Below are 14,331 nucleotides of genomic sequence, written 5' to 3'. Positions count from 1 at the left end.
TGTGGTCTTAATACCGTGATATTGTACCGTGGTCTTAATACCGTGATATTGTACCGTGGTCTTAATACTGTGATAATATCGTACTGTAGTCTTAATACTGTGATAATATTGTACCGTGGTCTTAATACTGTGATAATATTGTACCGTAGTCTCAACACTGTTATAATATCGGACCGTGGTCGTAATACTGCGATAATTTTGTACCGTGGTTTTAATACTGTGATAATATTGTACCGTGGTCTTAATACTGTGATAATATTGTACCGTAGTCTCAACACTGTTATAATATCGGACCGTGGTCGTAATACTGCGATAATTTTGTACCGTGGTTTTAATACTGTGATAATATTGTACCGTGGTCTTAATACTGTGATTTCGTACTGTGGTCTTAATACCGTGATAATATCGTACTGTGGTCTTAATACCGTGATATTGTACCGTGGTCTTAATACTGTGATAATATTGTACCGTAGTCTCAACACTGTTATAATATCGGACCGTGGTCGTAATACTGCGATAATTTTGTACCGTGGTTTTAATACTGTGATTTCGTACTGTGGTCTTAATACCGTGATAATATCGTACTGTGGTCTTAATACCGTGATATTGTACCGTGGTCTTAATACTGTGATAATATTGTACCGTGGTCTTAATACCGTGATAATATCGTATTGTAGTCTTAATACTGTGATAATATTGTACCGTGGTCTTAATACTGAGATAATATTGCACCGTGGTCTTAATACTGTGATAATATTGTACCGTGGTCTTAATACTGTGATAATATTGTACCGTAGTCTCAACACTGTTATAATATCGGACCGTGGTCGTAATACTGCGATAATTTTGTACCGTGGTTTTAATACTGTGATAATATTGTACCGTGGTCTTAATACTGTGATTTCGTACTGTGGTCTTAATACCGTGATAATATCGTACTGTGGTCTTAATACCGTGATATTGTACCGTGGTCTTAATACTGTGATAATATTGTACCGTGGTCTTAATACTGTGATAATATTGTACCGTGGTCTTAATACCGTGATAATATCGTATTGTAGTCTTAATACTGTGATAATATTGTACCGTGGTCTTAATACTGAGATAATATTGCACCGTGGTCTTAATACTGTGATAATATTGTACCGTGGTCTTAATACTGTGATAATATTGTACCGTGGTCTTAATACTGTGATAATATTGTACCGTGGTCTTAATACTGTGATAATATTGTACCGTGGTCTTAATACTGTGATAATATTGTACCGTGGTCTTAATACTGTGATAATATTGTACCGTGGTCTTAATACCGTGATAATATTGTACCGTGGTCTTAATACCGTGATAATATCGTATTGTAGTCTTAATACTGTGATAATATTGTACCGTGGTCTTAATACTGAGATAATATTGCACCGTGGTCTTAATACTGTGATAATATTGTACCGTGGTCTTAATACCGTGATAATATCGTACTGTAGTCTTAATACTGTGATAATATTGTACCGTGGTCTTAATACTGTGATAATATTGTACCGTAGTCTCAACACTGTTATAATATCGGACCGTGGTCGTAATACTGCGATAATTTTGTACCGTGGTTTTAATACTGTGATAATATTGTACCGTGGTCTTAATACTGTGATTTCGTACTGTGGTCTTAATACCGTGATAATATCGTACTGTGGTCTTAATACCGTGATATTGTACCGTGGTCTTAATACTGTGATAATATTGTACCGTGGTCTTAATACCGTGATAATATCGTATTGTAGTCTTAATACTGTGATAATATTGTACCGTGGTCTTAATACTGAGATAATATTGCACCGTGGTCTTAATACTGTGATAATATTGTACCGTGGTCTTAATACTGTGATAATATTGTACCGTGGTCTTAATACTGTGATAATATTGTACCGTGGTCTTAATACTGTGATAATATTGTACCGTGGTCTTAATACTGTGATAATATTGTACCGTGGTCTTAATACTGTGATAATATTGTACCGTGGTCTTAATACTGTGATAATATTGTACCGTGGTCTTAATACCGTGATAATATCGTATTGTAGTCTTAATACTGTGATAATATTGTACCGTGGTCTTAATACTGTGATAATATCGTACTGTGGTCTTAATACCGTGATAATATCGTACTGTCGTCTTAATACCGTGATATTGTACCGTGGTCTTAATACTGAGATAATATTGTACCGTGGTCTTAATACTGTGATAATATTGTACTATGGTCTAAATGCTGTGATAATATCGGACCGTGGTTGTAATACTGCGATAATATTGTACCGTGGTTTTAATACTGTGATAATATCGTACCGTGGTCTTAATACTGCGATAATATTGGACCGTGGTCTTAATACTGCGATAATATTGTACCGTGGTTTTAATACTGTGATTTCGTACTGTGGTCTTAATACTGTGATAATATCGTACTGTGGTCTTAATACTGTGATAATATCGTACCGTGGTCTTAATACTGTGATAATATTGTACCGTGGTCTTAATACTGTGATTTCGTACCGTGGTCTTAATACTGTGATAATATTGTACCGTGTTCTTAATACCGTGATAATATTGTACCGTGGTTTTAATACTGTGATTTCGTACTGTGGTCTTAATACTGTGATAATATCGTACTGTGGTCTTAATACCGTGATAATATCGTACCGTAGTCTCAACACTGTGATAATATTGTACCGTGGTCTTAATAGTTAGTTAGCAGTGTGGAAGCGAGACACACATTTAGTGCTGGTACCCGCTGCAGTGGAAACAGGGCAAACAGGTTGATGTGGGCCTGACATGAGTGGTGGCAAACACAATGGTTGTAAAGAGAAGGACAAGGTTGTGTTTAGTTTACCTGTGTGATGGGCTCCACAGAACCTATATAGGTGTCAGGACGGAGCAGGATGTGTTCCAGCTGGGTCTTCTTCTGGTACACTCTCTCCACCGACAACTTGGAACTCAGCTTGTCTTTCTTGTTCACTTCCAATTTACCAGCATCGCCCCTGCCATTTGCTGCCTCCTGCTGGGCAACATGTAGTACTACTTAATACTGTACGCTTGTACAACCAAGAGAAATGTATTCCAACCACAGTAGTGCAAAAGCAACGGATTTAAAAACTCCTTTTTTAAGACGTGCCATCACCAAACTGTAGAATTATTACATATAGGAGGGTTTGGAGATGGTTGGAACATGGAAGATGGGTAGAAGCTAGGGGTGTAACGATACATGTATTTGTATTGAACATTGATTGATTGATGTTGTGTTACGGTGCGGATGTTCTCCCAAAATGTGTTTGTCATTCTTGTTCGGTGTGGGTTCACAGTGTGGCGCATATTTGTAACAGTGTTGGCGTTGCTTATACGGCCTGTGATAGCGAAATTACTTATACTTGTTTAAATAGATGATGTTCTTTGAACTGGGCACCAAAAGTTGTTTATTAGGTTTAGGAATGTGACACTCTGCAATAGGCCTCTAATCTGATCGGGCTCTTTCTCCTGTGTCTTTGATGTGACATGTGGACTAGAGTTGACGTGGGCATGTGTTTTCCCTCTTCCTGACCCCCAAGAGAGCTAAATTGTTCTCCTTTCCTGAGTGACCCCCCCCCCCTGGGCAAACGACACCCTCTCCCCTTCACAGGACTTTGGGTATTCATTCCACTGGTGTACTGTATGTAAATGAGCATGGCGGGTGGGACTTCTGAGAATGTATTATCATGTCAAATTCTAAAGGGGTTAGAACAAGCTGGAACGAACGGCTGTGTCGTTCTGGTTTGGTCTCGCTTTGCAAAGCTTTTCATTATTTGTTTGTTACTTTAATAAATCATTTTAAAGCTATTTGTCACTAAAGGATCGTCTTTAAGAAATTTCCACGACAGGCCACCCTCAGTGTGACCTGTATGGCTGTTGACTAAGTATGCGTTGCATTCACTTGTGTGTGTGAAAAGCCGTAGATATCAACTGTTCTGTACTTCTCCCTACGTCCGTGTACCACTCTGTACAGCGCCGTTTTTAAAAAGTAATTTATTAAAATTTTTGAAACCGATACCGATCATTTCCGATATTACATTTAAAAGCATTTATCGGCGAGTATATCGGCAGACCGATGTTATCAGACATCTTTAGTGATTATACATAACGTGTTTATGTGTGCTATGGAAAATGAGTTTTTTTTCCTTTGGACTCAGTCTGGACCCCCTACCGAGTGTCCAGCCTTTGACTGATATTTTTTACTCTTCCCTCCTTCCCCAATATCACCTTTTTCCCACCTTTTATAAGGAGCACCATAAGTGGCGCTCCTGTTCTTGTCTCCCTGCTCTTAGTGGAACTGTGCCGAAAATGTAATTTTAGTTCTTATATGTCTTGTACAAAATGGATAATAAACATCATCTTGAATCTTGAATTGTGCAAAGCAGTAATCAGAGCAAATGGTGGGTATTTTGAAGAAACTAGAACAGGGGTGTCAAACTCAAATACAGAGTGGGCCAAAATGTAAAACTGAACAAAGCCGCGGGGCCAAGGTTGAACAAATGAACCTTTTAATAGAGACCCACACAATTTTTGCATTGAATATTGAACAAGCAAGGCTTATATATCTTTATAGTGACATGCAAAATCCAGTTTCAAATAATAATAATATCAATGGCATATCAAATACAATTTTAATCAAAATTTGATGCCTCTTTTCTATTTCCAGCCTTCTGAGGTAAATATCAAAATAAACTTTTCCCACAGGCTAATAATACATTTGAAAATAAAATAACAATGAATGAATCAAACATTCAAGCCTTGAAGTAGCAAGAGAAAGTGTTAATTATTGCTCAGTTTGCTACACTGATTTGCTTCAACACTGAATATGGAACAAGCAACACTTATATAACTTAATAGTGCAAAACCAAAACTTTCAAAAAAACAAATGAAAAAACAGCAATGGTATATTAAATTATTTCAATGAAAAATGTAATGCTTCTTTTCTATTTGCAGCCTTCTGAGGTAAATATCAACATTGACTTTTTCCACAGACTAGTACATTTGGTTTGGTGGTAGCGGGGGGTTGTATATTGTAGCGTCCCGGAAGAGTACGTGCTGCAAGGGCTTCTGGGTATTTCTTCTGTTGTGTTTACGTTGTGTTACGGTGCGAATGTTCTCCCAAAATGTGTTTGTCGTTGTTAGGTGTGGGTTCACAGTGTGGCGCATATTTGTAACAGTGTTAAAGTTGTTTATACGTCCACCCTCAGTGTGACCTGTATGGCTGTTGAGCAAGTAGAACTTCGGGAGTCTCCCAGGAAAATCGGGAAGGTTGGCTAGTATGAGTGAATGAACCGCCGCCTTATAATGCCGGCGGGCCAGCTTTAATGTTAATTTGATATTGCCTCAGGGGCCAAATTTGGCCCGCGGGCCAGAGTTTGACACCCATGAACTAGAATATAAAACATCCATCCATTTTTTCTACCGCTTGTCCCTTTTGGGGGTTTGGGGAGTGCTGGAGCATAATATCAGCTGCATTCGGGCGGAAAGCGTGGTACACCCTGCACAAGTCACCACCTTATCAAACATGATTTCAATTATTTCACCATTTTTTGTTAAATACAAAACCCCACATGTGTTTATTCATACTTTTGATGTGATCATCTACAATGTAAAATAGTCAAAAACAACAAAACAAAACACATTGAATGAGAAGGTGTGTCCAAACTTTTGGCCTGTACTGTACAATTATTAAATACACATGGTACTGGGATTAAAAAAGCATATAGTATCTAATTTAATTTTGGTAGAAGTAATTAAAGTTAAAGGTAAAGTACCACTGATAGTCTCACACACACACACACATAGGGGGTGGGGAAATTACTCTCTGCGTTAGACCCATCCCCTTTTACATATTTGTAACCAAGTACAGTAAAGTTATTACATATTTGAAATCAAGTACAGTAAAGTTATTACATATTTGTAACCAAGTGGAGTATGCAGTTATTACACATGTTTAAACACTAAATGTCATGTAAATTTCCAAAAACTGAAGACGTTGGACTTTTCCAATGCAGTGGTTCTCAACCTTTTTTCAGTGATGTACCCCCTGTGAAGATTTTTTTTTAATTAAAGTACCCACTAATCAGAGCAAAGCATTTTTTGTTGAAAAAAAAAGCGATAAAGAAGTAAAATACAGCACTATGTCATCAGTTTCTGATTTATTAAATTGTATAACAGTGCAAAATATTGCTCATTTGTAGTGGTCTTTCTTGAACTATTTGGAAAAAAAGATATAAAAATAACTTGTTGAAAAATAAACAAGTGATCAATTATAAATGCAGATGTCTACACATAGAAGTAATCATCAACTGAAAGAGACATCTTTGGGGATTGTAATAGAGATCCATCTGGATCCATCAACTTCATTCTAAACTTTTCTTCACAAAAAAAGAAAACTTAAACATGAATATTTATGGAACATGTCCACAAAAAATCATGCTGTCAACACTGAATATTGCATTGTTGCATTTCTTTTCACACTTTATGAACTTACATACATATTTTGTTGAAGTATTATTCGATAAATATATTTATAAAGGATATTTGAATTGTTGCTATTTTTAGAATCTTTAAAAAAAATCTCACATACCCCTTGGCATACCTTCAAGTACCCCCAGGGGTACGTGTACCCCCATTTGAGAACCGCTGATGTAATGCATGGTTATATCCACTCACAGCTATGATTGTAGTTTTAGCACCTGATTAAAAAGTACAATTCATCATATCCAACTTAAGCCACATGAGTGGACATGAACGTGTCATGAATTGATTATAAACAATATATGTGACAATCATTGGTACTTTTTTTTACCTTTATATTAAATATTATGGAATAAAATGTAAAGGATATTTACATGGACTTATGTCAAGTGAGTGGACATGAACGTGTCATGAATTGATCATAAACAATACGTATATGAAGAGTACATTTTTTGGAACATGGGCGGTATAGCTCGGTTGGTAGAGTGGCCGTGCCAGAAACTTGAGAGTTGCGGGTTCGATTCCTGCTTGTGCCATCCTAGTCACTGCCGTTGTGTCTTTGGGCAAGACACTTTATCCACCTGCTCCCAGTGCCACCCACACTGCTTTAAATGTAACTTAGATATTGGGTGTCACTATGTAAAGCGCTTTGAGTCACTTGAGAAAAGCGCTATATAAATATAATTCACTTCACTTCACATTTTAAATTGCATAAGAATATAATGGAGTTTTGTTGTCATTATTCAAGTGAACATGTTCAAAGAACAACAAAATTGGAGCAGATCCCCGAAGGTTCATACACAATAATATAGAAATATAAATAGTAAAAAAGAAGATATGTATCTATATATGTATATATCCACACACATGCATTTACCCATAAATATGCATATATATACATATACACATACAACATTATTGCACATTGTAGTCCGAAAAATTAAAACACATAAATATTATGGAATATAAAGTAAAGGATATTTCCATGGACTTATGTCAAGTGAGTGTAGATGAAGATGTCATAAATTAATTATAAACAATATATAAAAAATAATGTAAAGGATATTTACATTGACTTATGTCAAATGAGTGGACATGAAGGTCTCATGAATTGATTATAAACAATACATCAAATACTATGAAATATAATGAAAATGGATATTTACATGGACTTATGACAAATGAGTGGACATGAACCTGTCATGAATTGAATATAAACATAATGTATGAGTACATACAAAATATTATGGAATATAATGTAAAGGATATGTACATGTACTTATGTCAAGTGAGTGGACATGAATGTGTCATGAATTGATTATAAACAATATATAAACAAATAATGTAAACCATATTTACATGGTCTTATGTCAAATGAGTGGACATGAATGTGTCATAAATTGATTATAAACAATATATAAAAAATAATTTAAACCATATTTACATGGACTATTGACAAATGAGAGGAAATAAACATGAATTGATTACAAACAATATATAAAATAGTATGAAATATATCCATCCATCCATCCATTTTCTACCGCTTATTCCCTTTGGGCTCGCGGGGGGGTGCTTATCTCAGCTACAATCGGGCGGAAGGCGGCGTACACCCTGGACAAGTCGCCAAGGGTCAAGACGGATAGACAACATTCACACACTAGGGACCATTTAGTGTTGACAATCAACTTATCCCCAGCCCGGGATTGAACCCTGTCTACTCAGGACCTTGTATATTGTGAGGCAGACACACTAACCCCTCCTCCACCGTGCTGCTAATGCAAAGGATATTTACATGGACTTATGTCAATTGAGCGGACATGAATGTATTATAAACATAATATACAATATTTATAAAATGATATAGAGAATATTTACATAATTATATAGAGAATATTTCCATGGACTTATGTCAAATGAGTGGATATGAATGTCTCATGAATTGATTATAAACAATATATAAAATAGTTTGAAAAATAATGTAAAGGATATTTCCATGGACTTATGTCAAATGAGTGGATATGAACGTCTCATGAATTGATTATAAACAATGTATATAATAGTATGAAAAATAATGTAAAGGATATTTCCATGGACTTATGTCAAATGAGTGGATATGAACGTCTCATGAATTGATTATAAACAATATATAAAATAGTTTGAAAAATAATGTAAAGGATATTTCCATGGACTTATGTCAAATGAGTGGATATGAACGTCTCATGAATTGATTATAAACAATATATAAAATAGTTTGAAAAATAATGTAAAGGATATTTCCATGGACTTATGTCAAATGAGTGGATTATGAATGTCTCATGAATTGATTATAAACAATAAATAAATCAGTATGAAAAATAATGTAAAGGATATTTCCATGGACTTACGTCAAATGAGTGGATATGAATGTCTCATGAATTGATTATAAACAATATATATAATAGTATGAAAAATAATGTAAAGGATATTTCCATGGACTTATGTCAAATGAGTGGATATGATCGTCTCATGAATTGATTATAAACAATATATAAAATAGTATGAAAAATAATGTAAAGGATATTTCCATGGACTTATGTCAAATGAGTGGACATGAACTATAAGAGTACATACAGCATATTTACATGGAATTATTTCAATTGAGCGGTCATGAATGTGTTATAAACATAATATAGAATATTTATAAAATGATATAGAAAATATTTACATGGACTTATGTCTGGATGAACGTGTCATGAATGTACACAATGTGAAGTGAATTACATTTATATAGCGCTTTTCTCTCGTGACTCAAAGCGCTTTTACATAGTGAAAGCCGATATCTAAGTGACATTTGAACCAGTGTGGGTGGCACCGGGAGCAGGTGGGTCAAGCGTCTTGCCCAAGGACACAACGGCAGTGACGAGGATGGCGGAAGCGGGAATCGAACCTGGAACCCTCAAGTTGCTGCCACGGCCGCTCTACCGACTGAGTATGTGCATAAACACCGTCGGCAAATGTAAATGTATAAGATAAATGAAGGTATGGACTGGGAGATATATATAAAATATTATAAGATATATAATATCAGTCTTTATTTACCGTCCAAGCAGCCATCTTTCTTTGTCAGCTTCTTCTTCTTCTTGGGATTCCTCAATTCTTCTTGCAATACAAAAAAACGGCGTCAGTGGTAGAGAATGTAGACAAGCGGCATGTTGTTGTTGTTGTTTAGTAAAAAGCGGAGAGTTAGAAGCATGAATGAGGCAAAAAAAAGAGCAAGATGGAGTCGCGGCTATTGTTCAAACACAATCAGGCCTAACTTGGAACAAAGATGCTAACCGGGACACTCTTCTCTACACACTGCGCAAGGCCAACTAATAACTGCTACACTGCGTTAAATATTAAGACAAATGAAGAAGGTGGAAGTGGAAACAGGACTGAAAGTATACATTAAGAAGGGGGAGTGAGGAAAAAAAGTCAAAGAATATTTGCTAAATGCAGCGTCCGTCCACCACCGCCATCTGCAAAGCGGGCAACCAATCAGCGGGCGGGGAGATCAACCAATCACAGGAGGTCTTTTTCCCACAACTCGCCGGCTCGTCCAATAGGAGGACGCGTAAGTTGTTTCGCTGTAAAATGGCGATGCAGATTAGCGATGCCGGTAATAGACATGTAAGCAATGTTTACAACTTTTCATGCAAAATATCTTTACATTCATCTTTTCTCAATGGGAATTATTTATTCAAAGAGGAGAATAGTTTTATAGAATATATCTACTGGATGTAGATATTACATTTGGATTACTAGTTTATTGTTTTTTATTGACATCCAGCATCAGACATTCGGATCCATTACGTCATGTATATGTTGTCTGCCCTAAATGTCAAAATATGTTTTTGTTTTCATCCTAACAATACCACACCAAAAGAAACAGCGGAAAAACAAAATATTTGAGAACAAATAAATAACACATTATTAATAATAATGTATTAATAATACTTTAAAGTACTAACTAATAACCCAACAATAACATGCCTAGTTTCTCTTGTTATATTCCTATTTTAATATTATATTTCTATTCTCAATGTTGCTGTTTATTTTTATTCTTATTGTAATATTTTTCCATTTCGTTTCCATTTACACCGCCGTTATCCATCCATCCATCCATACATCTTCTTCCGCTTATCCGAGGTCGGGTCGCGGGGGCAACAACCTAAGCAGGGAAACCCAGACTTCCCTTTCCCCGGCCACTTCGTCGTTATTTACTTTTTAAATTTGATCTCAATTCTGTACACTGCTGCTGGAATTTTAATTTTCCTGAGGGAACTCTCCTGAAGGAATTAAAGTACTATCAATCTGTTATTGATTATTAGTTTAAAGTAGGAAAAAATCAAAATGTCATGAAAGCCCTCAAGTTATTTTTTGTGGTGTCTCTATAATTTTAATCTAACTGGTTTTATTGTACGTGGAGCGTATTTATTTTGTGTTGATACGTAAATTGCTCAAGCTGCTTTATTTTATTTGTATAATCAACATTCATTGTTGTTCAAACGTGAATGTGTGTAGGTTTTGTACTGTAGTTTACTCTGAATACACTGTAGTACTGTTTTTATACCGTAGTACAAGGTTCCCCAACTTTTTTTCCCATTGCATTATTTTCTCGGACCGGCTTTCTAAGGATGGCAGATAAAAACAGCAAAAAAAAATGTTTTCCTTTGGCTCCAATCTGGTACATTAACATTTTGTACGCGTATTAATGTGCATTGTCCCGTGTTGTAATATACATCTATTAACCATCGTATTGGTGTGATTACTGAGACAGGCTAAAGTCAATTAGAAAAAAATGCGGTAGTTTATAAATCAATTAATGTTTGTGTGCGGCCCGGAAGCAAATGAATCACGGACCAATACTGGTCCCCGGACCGGTGGTTGGGGACCACTGCTGTAGTACACTTATTATCCACTTTGACGATGGTTTAGTTAACTGTGTCAGATATTTTGGTGCTGCGAGTCTTAATAAATGCATCTTAAATGTGATTGGGATTGGTGGGAAGGTTAAATCAAATTAAGTTAAGGTTTTATTAATAATCAATCAATCAATCAATGTTTATTTATATAGCCCCAAATCACAAATGTCTCAAAGGACTGCACAAATCATTACGACTACAACATCCTCGGAAGAACCCACAAAAGGGCAAGGAAAACTCACACCCAGTGGGCAGGGAGAATTCACATCCAGTGGGACGCCAGTGACAATGCTGACTATGAGAAACCTTGGAGAGGACCTCAGATGTGGGCAACCCCCCCCCTCTAGGGGACCAAAAGCAATGGATGTCGAGCGGGTCTAACATGATACTGTGAAAGTTCAATCCATAGTGGCTCCAACACAGCCGCGAGAGTTCAGTTCAAGCAGATCCAAGACAGCAGCGAGAGTCCCGTCCACAGGAAACCATCTCAAGCGGAGGCGGATCCGCAGCGTAGAGATGTCCCCAACCGATACATAAGTAACAACACAAGTAGTATTATATGTAATAGAAAACAATAGTACATTAAAACCATAATTACAGCACAATGGTAATGATAGTAACATCCATCCATCTTCTTCCGCTTATCCGAGGTCGGGTCGCGGGGGCAGCAGCCTAAGCAGGGAAGCCCAGACTTCCCTCTCCCCAGCCACTTCGTCTAGCTCTTCCCGGGGGATCCCGAGGCGTTCCCAGGCCAGCCGGGAGACATAGTCTTCCCAACGTGTCCTGGGTCTTCCCCGTGGCCTCCTATCAGTTGGACATGCCCTAAACAGCTCCCTAGGGAGGCGTTCGGGTGGCATCCTGACCAGATGCCCGAACCACCTCATCTGGCTCCTCTCGATGTGAAGGAGCAGCGGCTTTACTTTGAGTTCCTCCCGGATGGCAGAGCTTCTCACCCTATCTCTAAGGGAGAGACCCAAACTCATTTGGGCCGCTTGTACCCGTGATCTTATCCTTTCGGTCATAACCCAAAGCTCATGACCATAGGTGAGGATGGGAACGTAGATCGACCGGTAAATTGAGAGCTTTGCCTTCCGGCTCAGCTCCTTCTTCACCACAACGGATCGGTACAACGTCCGCATTACTGAAAACGCCGCACCGATCCGCCTGTCGATCTCACCATCCACTCTTCCCACACTCGTGAACAAGACTCCTAGGTACTTGAACTCCTCCACTTGGGGCAGGGTCTCCTCCCCAACCCGGAGATGGCACTCCACCCTTTTCCAGGAGAGAACCATGGACTCGGATTTGGAGGTGCTGATTCTCTTTCCGGCCGCTTCACACTCGGCTGCGAACCGATAGTAACATACTTTCACCCATTGTAGGAGAAATAAAAGTCTAACCGAAAATAATTAGTCTCTCCTAATGCAATTGTTTAAATAGAAGTGCATGATGGACAAGTACTGCAACCTTACATGTGACGCACATTTTTGTCACATTTTATTTGGAGTGCAGATGCTCCTCGACCTTAAACATGCATATTTTACCAGGGAGGAGCAGGTCAATATATATATACATATGTATATATATGTATGTATGTATTGTATATATCAAGGGGTGTGAATCTTTGCACACGTAACCATTCCATTCCGATTCCCAGGAAAAAGACTGGAGTCAGAATCGATTCAAAATGATTCTCGCAACGCACTGTTTGGTGTAATATTTATAATAACTCTTTTTCAAAACAGGTTACAGGTTAGAAAGTGCCCTTTCTGGTTTTCAAGGCAATGGTCTAAAAAAAATGTTGGTTTTCTAATTTATTCTTATAAAAGTTTTTGGGAAAATTTTCTTAATCGATTTTTGAAAATGATAAACAATTTAAAATTGAGATGAATAAGAATCATGAATCAGACATTAATCGATTTTTTTGTGCCTGCATGTGTGTGTATATATATATATATATATATATATATATATATATATATATATATATATATATATATATATATATATATATATATATATATATATATATATATATGTATATGTATGTATGTATGTATGTATATATACATACATATATATATATATATGTATATGTATGTATGTATGTATGTATATATACATACATATATATATATATATATATATACATCCATCCATCCATTTTCTACCGCTTATTCCCTTTTGGGGTCGCGGGGGGCGCTGGCGCCTATCTCAGCTACAATCGGGCGGAAGGCGGGGTACACCCTGGACAAGTCGCCACCTCATCGCACGGCCAACACAGATAGACAGACAACTTTCACACTCACATTCACACACTAGGGCCAATTTTTAGTGTTGCCAATCAACCTATCCCCAGGTGCATGTCCTTGGAGGTGGGAGGGGCCTATCCCCAGGTGCATGTCTTTGGAGGTGGGAGGAAGCCGGAGTACTCGGAGGGAACCCACGCATTCACGGGGAGAACATGCAAACTCCACACAGAAAGATCACAAGCCTGGATTTGAACCCAGGACTGCAGGAACTTTGTATTGTGAGGCAGACGCACTAACCCCTCAGCCACCGTGAAGCCCATATATATATACATATATATATTTATATATATATGTGTGTGTGTATATATATATATATATGTATATATATACACATATACATATATATATACATACATATATTATATATATATATACACACACACATTTATACATACATGTATGTATATATATATATATATATATATATAATATATATATATATATATACAGTATATATATATATATATATATATATAATATATATATATATATACAATATATATATATATATATATATATATATATATATATAAAAACACACACAC

At 36.8% G+C, this 14,331-nt stretch overlaps 1 protein-coding gene across 3 annotated transcripts in view; it reads right to left on the bottom strand.

Moving 5' to 3' along the window:
• The window catches only part of top2b (DNA topoisomerase II beta), a 132,126-nt gene extending 122,072 nt beyond the window's left edge, over window positions 1–10,054 (bottom strand). For 2 of the 3 annotated variants that reach the window (XM_061882614.1, XM_061882616.1), the window contains exons 1-2: window positions 9,610–10,054; window positions 2,879–3,046 (exon numbers count right to left, since the gene is read on the bottom strand). In XM_061882614.1, the coding sequence (XP_061738598.1) occupies window positions 2,879–3,046; window positions 9,610–9,624 (183 nt within the window). In that variant the 5' untranslated portion in view covers window positions 9,625–10,054. The remainder of the gene's footprint in view (window positions 1–2,878; window positions 3,047–9,609) is intronic. The other variant, XM_061882615.1, reaches the window with a different exon arrangement.
• Window positions 10,055–14,331: the final 4,277 nt, after the last annotated feature.

Source organism: Nerophis ophidion, linkage group LG21 (assembly GCF_033978795.1).
Source record: "Nerophis ophidion isolate RoL-2023_Sa linkage group LG21, RoL_Noph_v1.0, whole genome shotgun sequence".
Lineage (NCBI taxonomy): Eukaryota > Metazoa > Chordata > Actinopteri > Syngnathiformes > Syngnathidae > Nerophis > Nerophis ophidion.
Note: the sequence above shows the minus strand (reverse complement) of the source record. Positions and strands in the feature narration are given on the sequence as shown.